Source organism: Callithrix jacchus, chromosome 5 (genome assembly GCF_049354715.1).
Source record: "Callithrix jacchus isolate 240 chromosome 5, calJac240_pri, whole genome shotgun sequence".
Classification (NCBI taxonomy): Eukaryota; Metazoa; Chordata; class Mammalia; order Primates; family Cebidae; genus Callithrix; species Callithrix jacchus.
In genome coordinates, this window is record NC_133506.1 from 17,373,292 (window position 1) to 17,392,900 (window position 19,609).

At 40.7% G+C, this 19,609-nt stretch overlaps 1 protein-coding gene across 8 annotated transcripts in view; it reads left to right on the plus strand.

The window, feature by feature from the left end:
• Positions 1-19,609, plus strand: part of SNAP25 (synaptosome associated protein 25) — an 88,213-nt gene that overhangs the window by 46,473 nt on the left and 22,131 nt on the right. For all 8 annotated transcript variants that reach the window (XM_035298368.3, XM_008995747.5, XM_078371341.1 and 5 more), the window contains 3 exons: positions 8,903-9,037; positions 11,035-11,076; positions 19,156-19,204. In XM_035298368.3, the coding sequence (XP_035154259.1) occupies positions 8,966-9,037; positions 11,035-11,076; positions 19,156-19,204 (163 nt within the window). In that variant the 5' untranslated portion in view covers positions 8,903-8,965. The remainder of the gene's footprint in view (positions 1-8,902; positions 9,038-11,034; positions 11,077-19,155; positions 19,205-19,609) is intronic.

Genomic DNA, 19,609 nt, shown 5'->3' on the forward strand with positions numbered 1-19,609 from the left:
CAATCTCGGCTCACTGCAATCTCCACCTCCTGGGTTCAAGCAATTCTCCTGCCTCAGCCTCCTGAGTATCTAGGACTACAGGCACATGCCCCCACGCCCAGCTAATTTTTGTATTTTTTAGTGGAGACAGGGTTTTACCCTGTTGACCAGGATGGTCTCAATCTCTTGACCTCATGATCCACCCGCCTCAGACTCCCAAAGTGCTAGGATTACAGGCATGAGCCACTGGTACTGGGTTCCTCTATCTTATACAACAAGCCTTCACAAACCGTGTTATTTGGGAGAAACAGAACGTTGTCAATGTGCTTTTTCTAATAACTATCTTCTCTTTGTTTTCTGAATACAAGATTTTTAACTCGTGGAAATCAGTCATTTTGTCCACCCTCCAGCACAGGCACCATTAGGAGACTCAGAACCCATGGCACCATGGAGCTTTCAGTCAGCTTGGGAAGTAAATGATGTTGGGAGTCTGTAAGACATGTGAACTGAGGACGTTAATATAACATAGCATGGTCAAGGTTGGAGCATGGGCAGAATCACCCCCAAGGTGGGACCCCAGCCTCTCACACCTACCAGCCTAATATAGAGATCATGGTTTGGGGCAGCACTTCTTAAACTAAGTGCTTGATATGTTGTTCAGTAGGTGATCCAATTCAATAAGTCTGGGTGGAGCTTCTAACAAGCTCCCAGGTCAGGGTGATGATGGTCTGGGCACCACATTTGAATACCAAAGATTTGAAGGTTTCTATATAACCCCCCTAGTTTTATATAAAGTACCTAGTTTGATTTGTATCACATTGCAAGTTCTTGATAAATAGCTATTATTGTGAAAAGTGTTTTGACAACTAACAGTTATGTGGCATAGCATGTTAAAATAAATCCAGCTGATTTTGCCCAATAGGGAAAGGCTGCTTCAAACCTGGGTCAAATTCTCATGATTCAGAAAACAGAAGGAATCACCTCTCCACCACTTTCACTCACCCCTCCAATGAGGGGACTTAGAGAGTTGTCTCAGCCGCAGTCACTGTGCTTAATTATTCCCTTAGAATACGTGCTTTGCGTCTTACAGGTGCATTCTTTTCAAGAAATTTCATCTAGAGAAAATAATAGCACTAAACCCAGTTTTGATCATATTCCCATGCCATTCCAGTCAGGGAAAGAGATTATTAGTCTCCAAACAAATCCAAGTACTGGCTCTTTCTAAAGGGCAAGAATAGAAACCCGGAGGGAAAAAAGGTGACTACCATGAACCAAGTGAGAGCACATTAACCTATGACTTAGAAGCTTAGATGCACACGATCTCCATATTAGGCTGCTAGGTGTGAGAGGCTGAGCTCCCACCTTGGGTGTGACTCTGTGCCTGTGCTCCACCCTTGACCGTGCTATGTTATTTTAATCTCCCCATTTCACATGCCCTACAAACTACCAACATCATTTACTTCCCAAGCTGACTGAAAGCTCCATGGAGCCACGGGTTCTGAGTCTCCTAATGGTGCCCTGTACTGGAGGGTGGACAAAACGACTGATTAACATGAGATAAATTCTTACATCTAGTTTGATGTTGTTGCTGTTATCTTGGTTCACCTGATGAATTTGAGAGACATAAGGCTAAGAGAAATGAATATTTGATTGGATAGAGTTTGATCAAGGTTGCGCAACATGAAGAACATATGGTAGCAATACTTCGTCATTGATAAATGCAATAATGCACTATGGAAAGGTAGCAATCATGGACTATAAACATATAACAACACAGCTGCAAAATGTAAAAAGTAAAAATGAGCTGCAATAGAAGGAATTGATGGAACTAACTCACTGTGGAAGGCCTGAACGCCCCATTCAGAAATCAATAGGCCAAACTGACTAAAGAATTTAGAGTTTGAATAACATAAACCTTCCTTTTCTGCTTGACTGGATGTCAATAGGTAGGTAGTTGGAGTCAAAGAGAGAATGGGCTTTCTTTCCAGACACAAATTAAACATTCACAGACATTGGCCATGTGTTAGGGCACAAAGGAAATCTCAACAAATTCCAAAAAGTAAAAGTTATATAGACCACTTTCAACATACTGAAAATAAAATTAGAAATTACAAAAAAAACTTCTAATATTTAAATCTTAACATCACATTTTCAAATAACTCTTGCATTAGAGAAGAAATTAAAACTGAAAATTAAAACTCAATAGATATAAATAACAAAGAACATACTATATGCCAAAACCTATAGGATACAGCAACAGTAACACACAGAGGACAATTTATAGCAGTAAGTATACTATACCCAAAACAAGAAAAATGCCAAGTAAATGAGTCATTTGTCAATTCAAGAAGGTATAAAAGGAACAACACAATAACACATCTTAGGAAGAAAAAAGAATAAAGGTGGAAGTGGGGGGTGTGAAAGAACCAGTGATTTAAAATATAGATAAAGATGATAAACAATAAGAAAAACTGGGATTTACTGAGATGTACCTGTGAAATCACCCCATATTGTTTTCCAATATATATATGAATCTAAAAATAGTCTCCAGTTTGTTATGAAAACGTGAGATATCCATACACTTTGCTTTGAGAATAAATGCGCTTTGAAAATACATTTTTTAAATGACCCAAACTCTTGATCTAACATTTAGCCTAATGTTAATAGTTACCATAAGCCTGCTTCATAATCTACAAAGTGAGGATAGTAATAGTATGCACCCTGTGTTTCACTGAAAGTTTATGTAAAGTTATACTTTGTATAAAAAGTGCTTAAAATAGTGCCCAACAAAGAGCAAGCCCTCCATAAGTGTTAGTCAGCATGATTCTTAATAGATAAGGAGAGTTGTCCCACTTGGTTTATAAAGTCCTTTTGTTCCTCTCTGGGCTTTGCTGAATATAGTGAGTTTTTACAAACTTTTGTTTAATTTGAAAGTGTACCTCCACCAGAAAACAGGCAGGGTCTGCAGAAAGAGAAGGATCTACCCTGAAGACGCTTCCTACAAATGATGAACAGTGTGGGGACACATCAAGATGTAGGTTTCAGCTCTCTGTGATAATTCAGCTGATGGGTGTTGATTTATACATATTTGTTAGTCTGGTTTATTTATTAAAAGAGGAACAGAAAGAAATAGATATTAGCTCAGGGCAGACTTTCCTTATATCTTTCCTGAGACATTCCTGTCCTGTGGAACTTGGACTAATGATCAATGTCCCCAGCATAATAGCCATGTCCCTATCCACCTTGTATGTCAAAAAACACACACTGCTCTATCCACACTCACCTCTCTTTCTGGGCCCTAAACTCATATTTCAGTTCAGAGTCTTAGCTGGAAAGCATTTTTACCCTAAGGCACCTAGCTAAATAAGCCCCTTGACAGGGAAGAAGGGTTTTCTGTGGAGTCCATTTGCCCTCCCATCTTATGAGGGTTTCAGATAGACTTGTGTGTAGCATTAAAGAATAAAGAGCTTTTCAAATTACCCATGACACCAAAGAATAACTGCAGCCTGCCCACCTTGAAGCAAGTATCTTGACAGTGACAGACCCTCAGATGTTTCCATTTCTAATGTTAAACATCTGTCTCAGATGTTTCTGTCTCTCACCACTGCTACTGCGGCTGGGAACGTTTGTCTGCAGTTGGTTACAGAAATTAGAAATTATTTTGAGAGCTGCAAGGGTACCCTATAACTACGATTAATCATACAGATTAAATTTGATTTGCAATCCTAAAACCTGTAGGAATAATCAATCAAAGGCAAATTTGTTTTTATATCTTGTATTCTACTTTGTGCATTGTTTTAAAATATGTTCCAGAGGCCTGGCCTGGTGGCTTATGCCTGTAATCCCAGCACTTTGGGAGGCTGAGGCAGGTGGATCACTTGAGGTCAGAAGTTTGAGACCAGCCTGGCCAACATGGGGAAACCCCATCTCTACTAAAAATACAAAATTAGCCAGGCAAGGTGCTCATGCCTGTAATCCCAGTTACTCAGGAGGCTGAGGCAGGAGAATCACTTGAACCTGGGAGGTAGAGATTGCAGTGAGCCAAGATTGTGCCACTCCACTCCAGCCTAGGCAACAGAGCAAGACTGTGGGGGCGGGGGGAGGGAAGAAAGGAAGGAAGGAAGGAGGGAAGAAAGGAAGGAGGGAAGGAAGGGAGGAAGGAAGGAAGGAAGGAAAGAAGGAAGGAAGGAAGGAGGGAGGGAGGGAGGGAGGAAGGAAGGAAGGAAGGAAGGAAGGAAGGAAGGAAGGAAGGAAGGAAAGAAGGACAAGTGACCCCCTTTCAGACCAACTGAATTAGAATCCCTGAGGGTGGGGCCCCGCAATTCATTTAAGCAAGGTTTCTGCTTATTCTGACTCTGGGGGAAGTTTCGGAAACACTGTCCTGGACCACACCTTGAAAAGTGCTGATTAGGGAACACTGAATGCTACCTGGGGGTGTCACATTCATGTCAGTTAACATGAATTGAACCCCAACTAGGGGCCAGACCCTTGGCTAATAAGCAACTGATTATTTGAGATAATTATTTAGATACTGTTAGGCTCTCAATAGACTAGGAGGTTGTCTTACATCAGAGCCTCGGGGAATAGTTTTGAGTGGCTTTTCTTTCTACTTTCCTCTGCTTCCTAGTTTCCTCTTTCTACCTGCTCTGCAACATCCAAGATCTAGAAAACAGACATTGGAAGGAATTTATACCAAGTCACTCCTGAATCTCAAGATGCAGTTTAATGTGCTAATATGAGGGAAGTATTACAGGCTGTCTTGATCATAAATGCCATTTCACTACTAACATCCTTTCAGCTATTGAAACTACTATTAATAAACATCCTTATGCCTCTTCAGCTGCTGTCTTTTAGAATGCTAACATGCATGAGTTTGGGGTTTATAGGAGCAATTTATTAAACACTAGCTAAACATCCCAACAGAAGATCTGGAGGTGCACTCAGCGCCCACTCTCCAGCTGTTCTTGTTAGGAGAAGGGGAATTGCTTTTTCAGCTTTGAAATACTGTGTGTTTGAGACCTCTTGGATTCATCAGCCCTCCTTTCAAATCACAAACGTATCTCCATGTTTTAGAGCAAAACAGAGGTGTGGGAGCTCCTGGGGGAACCGTGAAAGTGATGAAACCAAGGGTATCTGCCACATGGCTTCTCTGCCATCGCACCAGCTGCCCATCAGCCAGACCTGGATAGGTTGCTGTCAGCTTGGAGCCAGGGGGCCCTGCAGCTGTTCTTCACATGCTAAGAATAACAACTTTGAGAGCAGATTGCCAAGGAAACACAGGAAACTTGAGTATGCGCGGAGTGGGGGATGGGGAGAGAGAGGAAGAGAGAAGAGAGAGAGAGCGTGCTCAGAAACAGTCATCAGCAAATAGACCTGAAAGAGTGGGACAGAGCAATAGCACTACAGGTCTGAAAGCACAAGGACCCCTGCCTTGGAATAAACTGACCTGTTAAAAGGAAAGGTCAATGCCTTGCTTAGGTTGAAGATAGACGTTTTCCCCCAGGAACCCAGCAGCAAAATGTAAAGATGGAGCTCGGGCCGGAAGGCACTCTTGTTTGTCTCCTTGTGGTATTCCTGTGAGAGGTGCTGCTTAAAGACTGGAGACCCAGGCACTCTGCTGGTTTCCCTGGTTTCAGGCTTCCTCAGTGCTCACCACCACAGCCACATGCCTCGTGCCCAGACGTTAGTAGAGGAAAGCTGATTAACAAATACTGGGTTTGTTCCACTCTTAGCCAAGGTTATGGGACTGTCACGAATGAGCAAGGCTTTCTGAATATTAAGCTCCACATCCTTTTTTACAAACTAGGTTGGCCAGAACTATTCTATAATTTATTCCCCTCAACAACCCCATGAGATTGGTATTGTTTGTCCTGTTGAGAAAACTAAAGCTCAGAGATGGTGATGAACTTACCCAGACTCACCCAGCTCCTGAGTGCCATAGCCAACAGTCCAGCTAGGTCTTCCTGACATCAACGCCTTTATCCACCCACTTCACTAAGCTATGGCTCACAAACTACTCAACTTCTCCACAGGTCCACAGCTTTATTCTGGAGGATAGATCCCCAGTCACTTGGGAATGCTGGAATTTCATTTCTGTGCATCTTGAGATTCAGGAGTGACTTGGTGTAAATTCCTTCCAGTGTCTGTTTTCTAGATCCTAGTTTCTAAAATGGAGATATGGAAATAAATTCTCATGTATTTAAGCAAAACACAGTGTCACATCTCTACATCATCTCATCTAGTGGCCAGAACAGGCATTTGAAAATTAGCAGGCTCATAGTAAGATGCTCTGTCGGTTATTAAATGACTGCCCATAAAACTAACCTCACATTAACTTACTCCATTATTTGTTTAAAGCCAGTGGTAGAATAATGCAACCCCAAAGCTTTATTATTTCTTTTTTTAATTTGGCTTCATATTTGATGCTTTGCTCAAGAATCACTGGGTAGAGACCTGCAAAACCTGTTATCTCCAAAGAAGTTTCACTTTAGGATTCCTCCTAAGAACCTTGAATAGTATGATCTCTTTCACAAGAGCAATACATTTGGAAAGTGATACTAATATATACTAAATTAAAAGCCCAGAAGATTCCACCTTTGTTGAGAGAGCAGTAGAATCGTGGACCTGGGAGGTGAAACGGCAGAGCCTCCTCCCCCAGGCTCGGATCTAGGCTTGCCTCTCAGTGAGTAGGTTCCTGATTTTTTTGATACAGAATTTTCATTTTTATTTTTGCAAAAAGTGATTCTGATTCTTAGGCAAATAATAATAGTAATAAACATTGTAGTGCCCCAAGGCCCTAAATCTAATTTCCTTTCCCTGCTTCAGTTTTCAGTACAAGGACAGACACAAATACGTTTTTTGGTTAGGAAACCATGCTCCTGTGCAATGTTTCTTTTCCATGTTAAGTTTCTTCAGACATTTATTACTTAGTGTAACACAGGCTGCTATAACAAAACAATGCTCACATTGCCATAGCATCATAGAAATATATTGTTTGCTCATGTAAGAGTCCAGGCGTTACCGGACAGGAGTCGCTCTCCTCCATGCAGGAATATGGAGGACCCAAGTTCCTGCTGTCTCATGGCTTAGCCATCCTTTAAGATTCTGTTTTTCTAGCAGAAGGAGAAAGAGAGGGAGGAAAACACCTGCTTTCGAATTGCCTTAGACTGACAGGGACACACATCATTCTATTACCACTCATGGACTGTCTCGCCATGAAGCACCACTTTCTTGCAATGGGAACCAGAAATGTAATTCCTGGCTGCATGGCCATTTCCCAGAGATCACGCTCTACCGTGCAAGAGTGAAGATAAAGTGCACAATTGACCATCTTACCTACAAGGCAAGAGCCCATGCCTTCTTCAAATGTGCTACTCACAGAGAAGTTTTCATTCTAGCAGATACCTACACCATTGGGCCCTTTACCTCCTTCCCTCTGATGGCCTGGGGACATGGCTTCCTCAGAGAGGCCTGTTGCAAACCATGGGCACCCATGATACCAGACATGTCCCTGAGTGTAATATCATCACACTGAATCATCGAATTCCCTCTTTTGCTTGTGTCTTCTCAATTAGACTGAATTCTGTAAAGGCAGGGAATTTGCCTATCTTGTTCATCACTGTATCCCTAATGCCTAGCACAGTCTGCAATATTATAGGTGCTCAATAAATATCTGAGAAGGAAGGAGGAAGGAGGGCTCTCCCTGGAATGGACTCAGTCCTGCTGCCCATCATTTGCATCATGTAGGATTTCAAGAGAGTAGCCAAGAAATGGACTGGTCACCTTTCAGGCACAAGGACCCATCCTCTTTGGAGTGATAGTGGCTCACCCTCACACAAGCCCTTTTGGCAACCTCTGATGACAACTGAAATAGATGAAAGATTGTCTGTCTTTGGCTTCCAAAGGTCTCTAAATACAGTGGAATTCTATTCAACAACAAAAATGAATGAACTACTAATACATTCTTCAACATAGATAAATCTCAAAAATAATTATGCTAAGTGAAAGAAGGCAGACAAAAAATAGTACTACTATGTGATTTTTATTATGTAAAATTATAGGAAATGCAAATTAATGTATAGTGACAGAAAGTTTTCTGGGCATAGATGGGTGGGATGGAGCAAGGGCCAGTGGGTGCCTAGGAAATTTGGGCGAGTAATGAGTATGTTCATTGTTTTGATTGTGGTCATGTTTTCCTGGGATACTTATCAAAACTTCTCAAGTTGTACACTTCAAATATGTGGGGTGGACTATATATCAGTTATAATTTAATAGAGCTATTTAAAATAAAGAAAAAAGAAAAATAAATAAATGGGATGATAAAAGTGCACTAACCCCAAACCATATCCTTCCACATTATCATTTCCAACTCCTGGGTAGTTTGTCTCTTTAAAAATACTTCATAGGGGCTGGGCGCGGTGGCTCAGGCCTGTAATCCCAGCTTTTTGGGAGGCCAAGGCAGGTGGATCATGAGGTCAAGAGATTGAGACCATCCTGACCAGCATGATGAAACCACATTTCTACTAAAAAAGAAAAAAATTTGAAAATTAGCTGCATGTGGTGGTACGCACCTATAGTCCCAGCTTTCGGGAGATTGAGTCAGGAGAATTGCTTGAACCTGGGAAGCAGAGGTTGCAGTGAGCCAAGATTACGCCACTGCACTCCAGCCTGGTGATAGAGCAAAACTTTATCTCAAAAAATAAAATACTTCATAGGTAGACAGGTGTCTATCTCCATGGTAGAATTAGCAAGAATGTATTTGTGGTGCTTTTCAGAGAAATAGCACAATTCTGTTGACCCCTGTCTGAACATAGCTTTCAGTTCAGAAAACTTGAGTCATATGGACTGAGTATGAGCCATTTAGATTTTCTGGTCTTTGCACACCTACATAAGCTCTCATATTTTCAAATCTACTTCTTCTCAGGTCCAGGGCCAAACCCATCACTGACCCCCCAGGCCAGGTGCCCAGCCACTCCCCACCACTACCATGGCCGAAGACGCAGATATGCGCAATGAGCTGGAGGAGATGCAGAGAAGGGCTGACCAGTTGGCTGATGAGGTAAGGAGTGGAGACCTAGAGAGGGAGGCAAAAGATGGGGGCCTAAGGGGTTTGTCAAGTTCAGGTAGGGAAAGACTTTCTTTTAATGTCTCAATTTATTTTAGAAAAAGTAATATGACTTTGATTTTCTATACACCTAAGGCTTCCGCAGACCAGAATGAGTTGATTAAAAACCTTCATATGAATTAATATCTTGGTCCTAACTCTCAATTTCTAAAAATCCTGAGAAGTCAAGGTCTTCTAAGAAAAAAAAGAAATGTCTCTGGGTGCCTTACATGCAGTGCTGTGTTGGAGAAGGCTCAGTTCTGAGAGCAGATTGTTAACATTTTTCGGGAACTTTGCAAGCTGGTTGCTGAATGCAGCCATTATTAAAATCGAATTACATAAACTGACAATTAGACAGATTATATTAAAGTCAAAAATAATAAACACTCAAACCTCATCACTTCCTAATTATTTTGCTACATTTTTCTACTATCCATGCTTTTGAGATCCATCTATTGTACTTATACGGTGGAAATAAGGTGTAATAATGTGTTACTGTGTGTTTTTCCAATTTCATGATCCTAGTATGAAATTGTAGCTTAAAATCAGGCAGAGCCGGGCACAGTGGCTCCCACCTGTAACCTCAGCTACTTGGGAGTCTGAGGTGGGAGGATCACATAAAGCCAAGAGTTCATGACCAACCTCAGCAACATAGAGAGACTCCTGTCTCTAAAAATACTTTAAAATTTAAAAATCAGATACAGTAAGAATATTTATAGTCCAAGAATCTGCAAATAGTACAGATCAGGACTTGACTTATTGTTTTGCTGATTGCCTAGACTTTAAAAAGTGGAGAAAATATTAATAATGCAGATTAAATTTAAAATTATATATGTCTGGAGCTATTGTACTATGAATAACACAAAAAGAGGAAATCTTCCAGGATTTGAAAATTATGATTCCCTAAGACACTGGTTCATCACATGGTTAGCTACAGGCACAAAAGTTCAGCAAAAATCAGTAAAAGGTTTCTGTGAGAATCAACTGGCTATGTGGAATTTACAATAAAGAGAGTATTGTATATTTTACTATTCTTTGTAAATTGGGTGCCCTTCATCCTTTATATCAGTAATATAATACACTTGAATACATGTATGTCTTCGTACATTTGTCCTAGAGAGCCGGTAGTTAAACCTTTACCAGCAGACTGCTACTTGCAGCCATTCTATTTCAAAAAGCAGCCAACTGACAGCTCCTCCAGGGAACTTAACATCCTTCAGGTTCCTGCAGAATTTTTTTCAAAATAAGTTTGTCACTTAAAAGCAAAGCTTTGAGAAATCACACTGGTTGTTGGATTCTAGTCGTTTCAAAAGAACTGAGAAAAAAGTGACAATGCCATGCCCAAGGAACCATTGCAGAGCTCAGACTTCCCATCTCATTTTTTTCTTATCTGAGAATGAAGATAATTATTATAGCTGTCTCCTATAGGCCAGTTATTTCAAACATGCTTGATTTTTTTCACCCCAGGGTGACAACTTAATTTGTATTGATAAGAACTTCCAATAGTGTTTCTAGGAGTTTTGTAAGAAACTGTATGTTATATTCATTTCAATTCATGAAAAATTATGTTTGTGTTTAAAATTCAATCTTTCTGGCCCAGGGAGGCCAAATTAGTCCTCTGAGTATTTGATATAAATTTTCATGCATTCTGAGCATGCAAAATTATCTTCTCCAGATTACTTTGTCTTTGATATCAAGATCAGCTTCATATGGTTTTGATTTTATGAAGATGAGCTTTAATGGAATTGCTTTAGGGAGTCTGATCATGTAAAAACTGACAGGAAAGAGTTTGAAAATGTAATGACATTTTGTGTTTCACGTGCCAACAGAAAAGAACATGTGATAGAGACGCTTTGTGTTTCTTAAGTAAAGGAAGTTTTTCTGACTTTCCAAGACCTCTGGATCCTGCATTCATAATGTTTATGTTTGTTTGTTTGTTTGTTTAATCTTAGTCGCTGGAAAGCACCCGTCGTATGCTGCAACTGGTTGAAGAGGTAAGAAGTGAGAGTATTTTAAGATAAACAAATCCCTTATGCTGATATATCCTTTCCTAGATGGTATTACGTTTCCTTAGGCCATGATCCCATTGATTCCAGTGTGAATGTAGCCTATCAGGAAAGCTCATAAGGAAGGAGATGCTGTATTTAGGTTGCCAGATAGCCATGAAGGCCCCTTCACTCTCCCTTCCAGCCCAAGACACTTCTGTAGTCTGGGAAGCAGAGAAGAATAGAATTTCCAAGTCAGTGCTCTCAGGAAATCACAATAGATTGTATCACTTTAAGCAAATCAGAGCAATTTTTAATATGCAAAGGAGTTATCCACATAGAACTTTATTTGTAATTATTTTAGTACCTGTAAATTGCATCTAATCCTGAGATTCTGTTCTAACTTTAGCTACATATATAACTTTTTAAAGTATGTATGCATATAAATATGTCATATTTAGAAACTGTTGTATTTAAAGTCAAGCACTAAAATTTATGAAAAAAATAGGAAAACCCTTTAACAAGGGGAAATATCAAGTCCAATAATATAAATACAGAAGCTTTTTTAGATTCCTGTCTGGATTGAGCATCCATTTGCAAGACAGGGTTAATGAATCCCAACCTATTTTTAAACAGGTAATATGGGGCACATAGCAATAATGGAATCAAAAGGGTACTTGCAATCATAAACCTCACTCATTCCAATTTGGTAGAGCAGCAATCAACCAGGCAGAATAAATGGATTAATTGAACTTGCCAATGGGAGAGATGAAGTGGAAAAAGAATGGATTGAACTATATTTATCTTAACCTAATAAAACAAGCCTAAGTTTTTACTGAGTGAGATGTTGTTTTAGCTGTGCTTTGAAACTGCTTATCAGTGTATAAATTCATGTGTGATTATCATTTTTAGAGATCTTGGGCTTTCTCTGGCAGAATGATTAAATGAAGCTACTCCTGTCATGCGACCATAAATTGCAAACGCAGCAAGATGAAAGGGAAGAAAAGATACATTTTACAAAAGCTGAAAGGAAAGGCAGCCGCTTCTCACACTCGAGGAGCCAATGTCTTCCTTCTCTTTATTTCTGTAGCTTCAGCTTCTCACCTAGCAATGAGATATGGCTAAATGTGAATTGCCACAGGAGGAGTGGGAAGGAGGTGGCAAGCATGCACTCCCTAGGAAGCCGGGGAAGTGGGTGGGGCGCACATAACAAAATCTGTTATCCCCCAAAATGATAATTTGAGCCTGCAGTGTGGCACACACAGGCCACACAGGAAGGCAGCCATAGCAAAGCAGGCCCTCCGCGCAGGGAAGCAGCGTTCTGTCTAAGTGAAGAGCAATGCTTTATCTGCTCTGTCCTGAGAACACCACTGCTCATGCAGAAATGCTTGGGGACCAAGAAAAAGGCAGATACTCTAAATCTAAGGTGCAGGCAAGGCTCTTAGCATAGACTTACTCTTTCTCAAGTTTTCAGGAGGAAAAAAAGGGAAACAAGCTCATCTTAGTAATATGCCGACATGAGCTCTGATGGTAACCCGAAGGGAACCTGGAAGTCAACCAAGATATTTATTTGATTGTATGTTATTATATTATTATCCTAATACATCCTTATGACCTTCAACCATAGCCCCAATCTCAGTTTTCTTTTTTGCTTATGTGTATGCACATCTGCTATAAGTTTCTGAAATACCAGAACTGTCACCAATTCGCCTGCCCGGGCAATGCTGAAATGCTGCCCAGATCGTGGAAAGGACAGAACCAATGAGTCAGAACACACACCTTTAACCGATCCCTGACACATCATAGTCTGAGACGTGGTCACTTTTTCACGTGTCTTCTTAAACTGCAAGCTGTGTTGGCCAGTCTTGAAAAATGAGTATCTGCTCTAATTTAGTCTAAGGAAGAAAATCTCAAGAGCTTATTGAGATTTTCTGAATCTGAAGGAGGATTCTCGAATCGCATGGTTTTGTTTCTCCTAAAGCGTTTTTCAATCAAGCATGAAGCTACATCTTAGGACAAGGAGCAAAGCAGATGGAAGCTATCTCCTACCTCTAATAAATGAGAGGAGGCTATTAGACTTTCCATGCTTAGGAAATTGTGAGCAAAGTGTTATTAGCGTAGATTGATTTGCTCTTACTTCCTCCTGGGTTATTTTATATTTATGACCAAACATCCTGATGTCTAGGACATTGGCTATTCAGATGATATTCTGCTTTTCAATCAAAAAGGATGTTCTCTAGGAGAATCTGTATTAAATATTTATCAAGGGCAAAAATCATTTGGAAAACCTGAGCATTGAAGTACCAGGATCTTACCCATGATCCCAAGGTTCAACAGTGCCATATAATTTGAATTGAGCTGAATCCTTATTGAAATTCAGTCTCAAAGACAGGAAAGGTTACTAAACTTGTGAAATCTCCCTAAGGCAAACAGTCTCACTTTCAGTGGAATATACAACTTTCACCATCCTTAGTAGACTCCTGGGTGTAACCGTGGTTAGGGGTGGGGTCTTGCTTTTTAATAGTCGTCATTATGAGCATTTTAAGGTCAATGTAAAGCTACACAGAGCTCAGTGGAGAAAATTCAGAAAAAGAATGAATGCCATAGATAAGTAAAAACGTTAGAAATCACAGAGCATTTGGTTCTCAGCCTGCAGTTAGGAACTCGCTTTTGGTGAATGCATTTCAACAAATAGTCACAGAATCCCTACCTCTGGGGGCTAGGAAGGAAGATGTAAATTCGTATCTTGCTGGGAAACAGATAAGTAAATAGCTCTGCAAATTCAAGGCCATATTTGCCTCAGGCGCTTAGGGGAGGGAACAGCTGATTCTGGTAGGAGAATCCTTAAGGAGAGAGTATTTAATTCCAGGAAAAAAAAGTTAACTCTGCTAATGCTAAATGCAGGAAATGAAGCCTGCTCACGAATGCCCAGGGCTATGTAAACTAAGCCCAGGAAAAGCCCTGCAGCCTTAGGGCAGGTCAATTCAGAGGCACCACATAGCTTTCATGGAGTGGTTATTGAACAACTAATATTTCATGAATGTTTTAGCATCCTTCCTTTTTATGCCAACTTATCTTACAAGACTTTGAAGACACTTTGGCCACTCGAAGAGAATAAGCATTCTAAAGCGGTGCATGCCAGACTTTCCGCTAAAAATGAAAAAATTGAGATTGGACAGTCCTTTTCAGATCTGCAGATGTGGGGTCTTTTGGAGATAGTGCCTGGAGTGTTCTAGTTTTAGTTCAAATGTTTTGGACTTTGGGGAAAGCATCTCAGAATGGCCAAGGAAAGATTCGAAACATTCTGTAAGGATTGTCTTAGTTCATCTGCAAAAACTAAAACAAAAAAATTAAAACAGAGAAATAATAAAAAGAGAAAAGAAAGAAATGGAAAAGAGAAAGTAATCCTTCGTATCTCCAACTCCCCTGTTTTTAGGTAGGCAATTTCCCCAGCAATCTCAAATAGAAACTAAGAATTGAGCTAAGATAAAAATAGAACTACCTCCCCACACTCCTAGCTACTAAAACATAATACTATTTAAGGAAAAAGAGAAAGTAATATTCTGCCTCCCTGAAATCTTGTTTCTTTCCTGCCCATCTCTAAGCTTCTAGTTCCCCCAAAAAACAACTTAGTTATTTTGATAGAAGCTGTCAGCAAAACAGCAGAGCCAAATCCAAGTTCTTTTTTTTTTTTTTTTTTTTTTTTTTTTTTTTTTTTTTTGAGACGGAGTTTCGCTCTTGTTACCCAGGCTGGAGTGCAATGGTGTGATCTCGGCTCACCGCAACCTCTGCCTCCTGGGTTCAGGCAATTCTCCTGCCTCAGCCTCCTGAGTAGCTGGGATTACAGGCACGCGCCACCGTGCACAGCTAATTTTTTGTATTTTTAGTAGAGACGGGGTTTCACCATATTGACCAGAATGGTCTTGATCTTTCAACCTCGTGATCCACCCGCCTCGGCCTCCCAAAGTGCTGGGATTACAGGCTTGAGCCACCGCGCCTGGGACTGTGCTTGGAGCTATCATTACCATCATCATCAAATGTACATTACCTAATCTAATCTTTGTTAGCTTCCTTTTACTACTATTTTGATCTCTGTTTTGCTGTAGAGGAACTTGAGGTACACAGTGGTTAAGTAGCTTGCTTGAGACACACAGTTATAAATGACAGACATGAAGTTAAAACCCAGGTCTACCTGATTTCAGAGTGTAAGTTCTTACACGTAACACTTAACTTCTCTTCCACCAGCAATTCTTACAATCATTATTTTTCTTTGAGATTTCACACACACACACACACACACAAAGAATCTAAGGAAACAAGACAGCTTAACAGATTGAGATTCTACTCAAATTAAATCCTGCATCTTCGTATCTTATTTCCTGAATGCATGGAGGTGTCAGCTTCCCATAGAGGTGAACCTTGAGAGGCTGGTCCCTCTTTAGCTCATCTTACTTCATAACAGACTGTGAGAAGTTATGAGGGAGTAGTTACTGTCCCCATTTGACAGCAGGGAAGCTGAGACAGAACAGGTGACTCTAGAGCACTAGCATTACAAAGATAGGTCTAGAATTAAGAAGTGATGACTCACAGATCCTGGTTCTGCCCACCTGACCTAATCGTCTGACACACAGAGGAGCATATTTGAGAAGTCATACATTGGTTTACCCATTATCCTTAGTGCCTAGGGCAGAGTAGAGGCTCAATAAATACTGGGAAGGAAGGGAGGGAGGAGCGAGCCAGTGACTGATTAACCAACTATCAACTGCTCAATCTTATTTGGCATCCCTATCCTTATCTTAAACATGGAGAAACATTCTGGAAGGTCAGATGTCTCTCCCGGGTCTCATGACTGGTTGCTGGCTGAGCTGAGAACACAACCCAGCATCCCTGACTCCCACATCAGTGCTCGCTGCTTCTGTTCTCCCAAATTGGGGCAACCTAAAAAAACGGTTGCTCCCTCAAATTAGTTCCGTGAATCATTCTAGTGTTAAAACATTCAGCGCCGAATTAGACAAATGTGAAATTAGACTTGCAGGACTCTGCATAAAAATAAATGGGTATGATAGAATATCAAGAAAGTCCAAACAGATGAGGGCTGGACTGGCCAAACTAAAATCACTAACCTTTTCCCATCCACTGTCCCCAAAAGAATGGAGCAAGGATGTCACGTGTGGCCTGATTGGGTCCTTGAGGATAAAGTGATCTCTGAGCTGCCTCTGCCCTCAGCAGAACCTGCATTGTCACATCCATATGCCTGAATAGCCATCTGCCTTTTATAATTTCATCTCACAAGAAATGGAGAAAGAATCCAGAAAACAGCAAAGAAATCATTGAAATACAGGCTGGTACAGACAAAAGCCTATTTACAACACATTTAAAGAAAATATTTTGGAATGTTTTTTGTGTATGTATGTCCCTGAACCAGCTCCATGTTTCGGGAGCTTGTTAGAAATGAAAAGCCCAGGCTCTACCCTAGCCCTCTTGAATCAGAATCTATATTTTACAAGACAATTCATGTGCAGAGGATTCATATGCACATTCAAGTTTGGGAAGTAGTGGTCTAGAAGCTTCAGATACTTGATAATGATGATATCTTTAGTTTGCCTAGATAGCCTGCTATAGATGCATTTTCTGAATATATTTATTTTAGAAACACGTAACACTAACTGTAGGCCAGACTCCATTCTAGCACATGCCACATATTAATTTGTTCACTGCACATACCACCTCAATGAGGTATTAACTATTGTCATTGCTGTCTTACAAAGGAGAGAACTGAGGCACAGAACAATTAGGACACTTGCCTGAGGCCCTATAGTTAGGGAGTGAAATCACCAGCATTCCAGCCTAGAGTCTGTGTTAGAATTAGAACTTTCCATGCCACAAAAGAAATAGCACTCAAATATAAATTTCCTCATCAAGGCCATTTGCTTCTATAGAAGGGTGTGGCTCACAGATGGAATAATGGCGAGTGCACACCTGAACAAGGAAGGGAAAGGGGTACTTATGCCTGTGGGAGGGTCACCTACTGCCGTGTCATTCCCCTATTGGCTAGGGTTAGACCACACAGTCTAGACTAATCCCGATTGGCTGTTTTTAAAGGGGGAGGGGGGCCGGGAGCAGTGGCTCACGCCTGTAGTCCCAGCACTTTGGGAGGCCGAGGCGGGTGGATCACTAGGTCAAGAGATCAAGACCATCCTGGTCAACATGGTGAAACCCCATCTCTACTAAAAATACAAAAAATTAGCTGGGCATGGTGGCACGTGCCTGTAATCCCAGCTACTCAGGAGGCTGAGGTTGCGGTGAGCAGAGATCGCATCATTGCACTCCAGCCTGGGTAACAAGAGCAAAACTCTGTCTCAAAAAAATAAATAAATAAAAATAAAGGGAGGAGGGGTACGAGCCAGAGTGGTACGGTGGGTAGTTTGGCAGGAAGGATGGTTACAGGTGGGAAGGATGGTTACGGGCAGGTCAGAGCAAGTAGCCAGGGGTCAAAGCAGATGGTTGGAGCAGGTGACTGGAGCATGTGGCTGGGATGAGTGAAGACAGAGCAGGGGACCGGGGGAACAGATATGAACTACTGATTAGAACTGGTGGAAAAGGTTATTTACTGGAAACTACAAAGAAAACTTTACAATGGAGAATTAAAGAATGAGTATTAAAGAGTAAGAGAGCTTTACATACTGACCTACTGATTCTTTGAAGAGAAACTTGGGATTCACTATACCTAACATCTGGCTCCAGAGTCTGTGCCGTCAAGGACTCCTGAGGCCATCCTTGGCCCGTCCTGTTCACACACATCCTGACTTTGCCACTAAAGCCTATCAAAGTGTGCTCAAAGGCAAAGGAGGCTTTTGTGTCCTGGGTATTTAACTGCACACATTCTCTAAAATGATGAGTTTATAAAAGCTCTGAGAAATCGTTTTCAGTGTTGGATTTTATTTTTCAGAAGCACTATTGCAATTTAATTGTTAAAATACTATTTGTTTAAAAGCCCTTTGGTGGCCTCCACTAGTATCTCTCCCTTTTCTTTCTTAGTTCAGAGGATATCAGTGGAAAATAAGTACCATGAGAGTGGTCCTAGCTTAGAATTTATTCTGGGGTTACCATGAGCTTTACTTGAAAACCAGTTAATTCAAACTATAAGCAATGCCATTTTATGCTGATTAGCAGTCACCCTGTAAAATGAAAGGCATTAACTGATTAAACTTTCTAGAAATGAGGATTCTTAAGTATGAGTGACACAGATATCTTGGTTCCTTCTGCCCTGCCCACCAACTTCCACTCTCTTCCTGCCCACAGTTCAGGTGGTGTTTGGTTTGTTTGAATAATAAGCAGATGAAGGGTGGCTTTTAAAAACTTCTCCTGCACAGGGGAATTTCTGTAACGCTTGTAAAGGAATTTCTCACACTAGATTATTATGCAGAATTTAGATTTCAGAATTAAGAGCCCTTATTTCTTATCTCAATCCCATTCTAAATACTGCAGACCCTGTCTATAGAGAGAGAAAATAGGAGAGTGAGTTTTCCTTTGAGCTGTGTTTTCCAACCTTTGCGAAGCCATGCTCTCTTCTGTTGAATCTAAAAACCTCAACCCCCACCACCAAGATTCTTGCTCACCTTCCCCATGGGGCATCCCTCCCCAGTTTCACTGCTGAAGATTTTCTGATAGATCATGACCAAGAGGAAAATTCAAGCTAGAAAATTTCCAAAGGTTTGCTTTCTGTGATTGGTGTTATTAAAAACTGTAGACATTTTTATTTCTAAACATAAAATTACAGTATGTGAAATTACAATATGAAGTATGTGTATTCTGATTTTATGCAGGCCCCACCCTAGCCCTACCCCATGGAGACTGTGCTCCATTCCTCTTCTGCCCAGAACATCACTGGTGGAGCAAGTCCACAGGTGGTCCATTCTTCTATCCCTCCCCAACCCATCAGGGCTCTCATCCATACTTCCTCCCTTTTTTCCTTTTGGTCCTTCTTCATTTTCCATTTCTAGGGCTAATGGTCCCCTTACTGATTTCTCTTTCTCTCTTTTCTCTCTCGAACTCCTTTTCACCTTTGCTACCATTATTGGAATGTAGAGTAAAGATGCTGGTATCAGGACTTTGGTTATGTTGGATGAACAAGGAGGTAAGTTCAGATTTCTTCAGTAAGAACAATTCCGCTTCTGAATAATGTGCATTTTTAAAATTATTTGTGCATATGCAGGAGGTCATTTTGACCTATGTTACACGTGTACAAGAATGTGAGGGTTTTGGGTTTTTCACATTGCTTTTTTTCTTTCTCTATTGAAAAGATTGCACGTATGGAAATGTTGAGGCCTTCTTCATGAGTGAATCGATGATACTACTATCTCTGTTATATATTTTGGGGTAACAGAATTTTGAAGTCATAAGCCATTGTTTATTTTTTTAGTGATATTATTTTGGATAGTATAAGAATTTTTTTATTATCCTTGTCCCCAAACTTTCCCAATAAATTTGGTTTTCTTCTAATAATACCTAGATAGAATGAGATGTGGTATATCATGTTGTC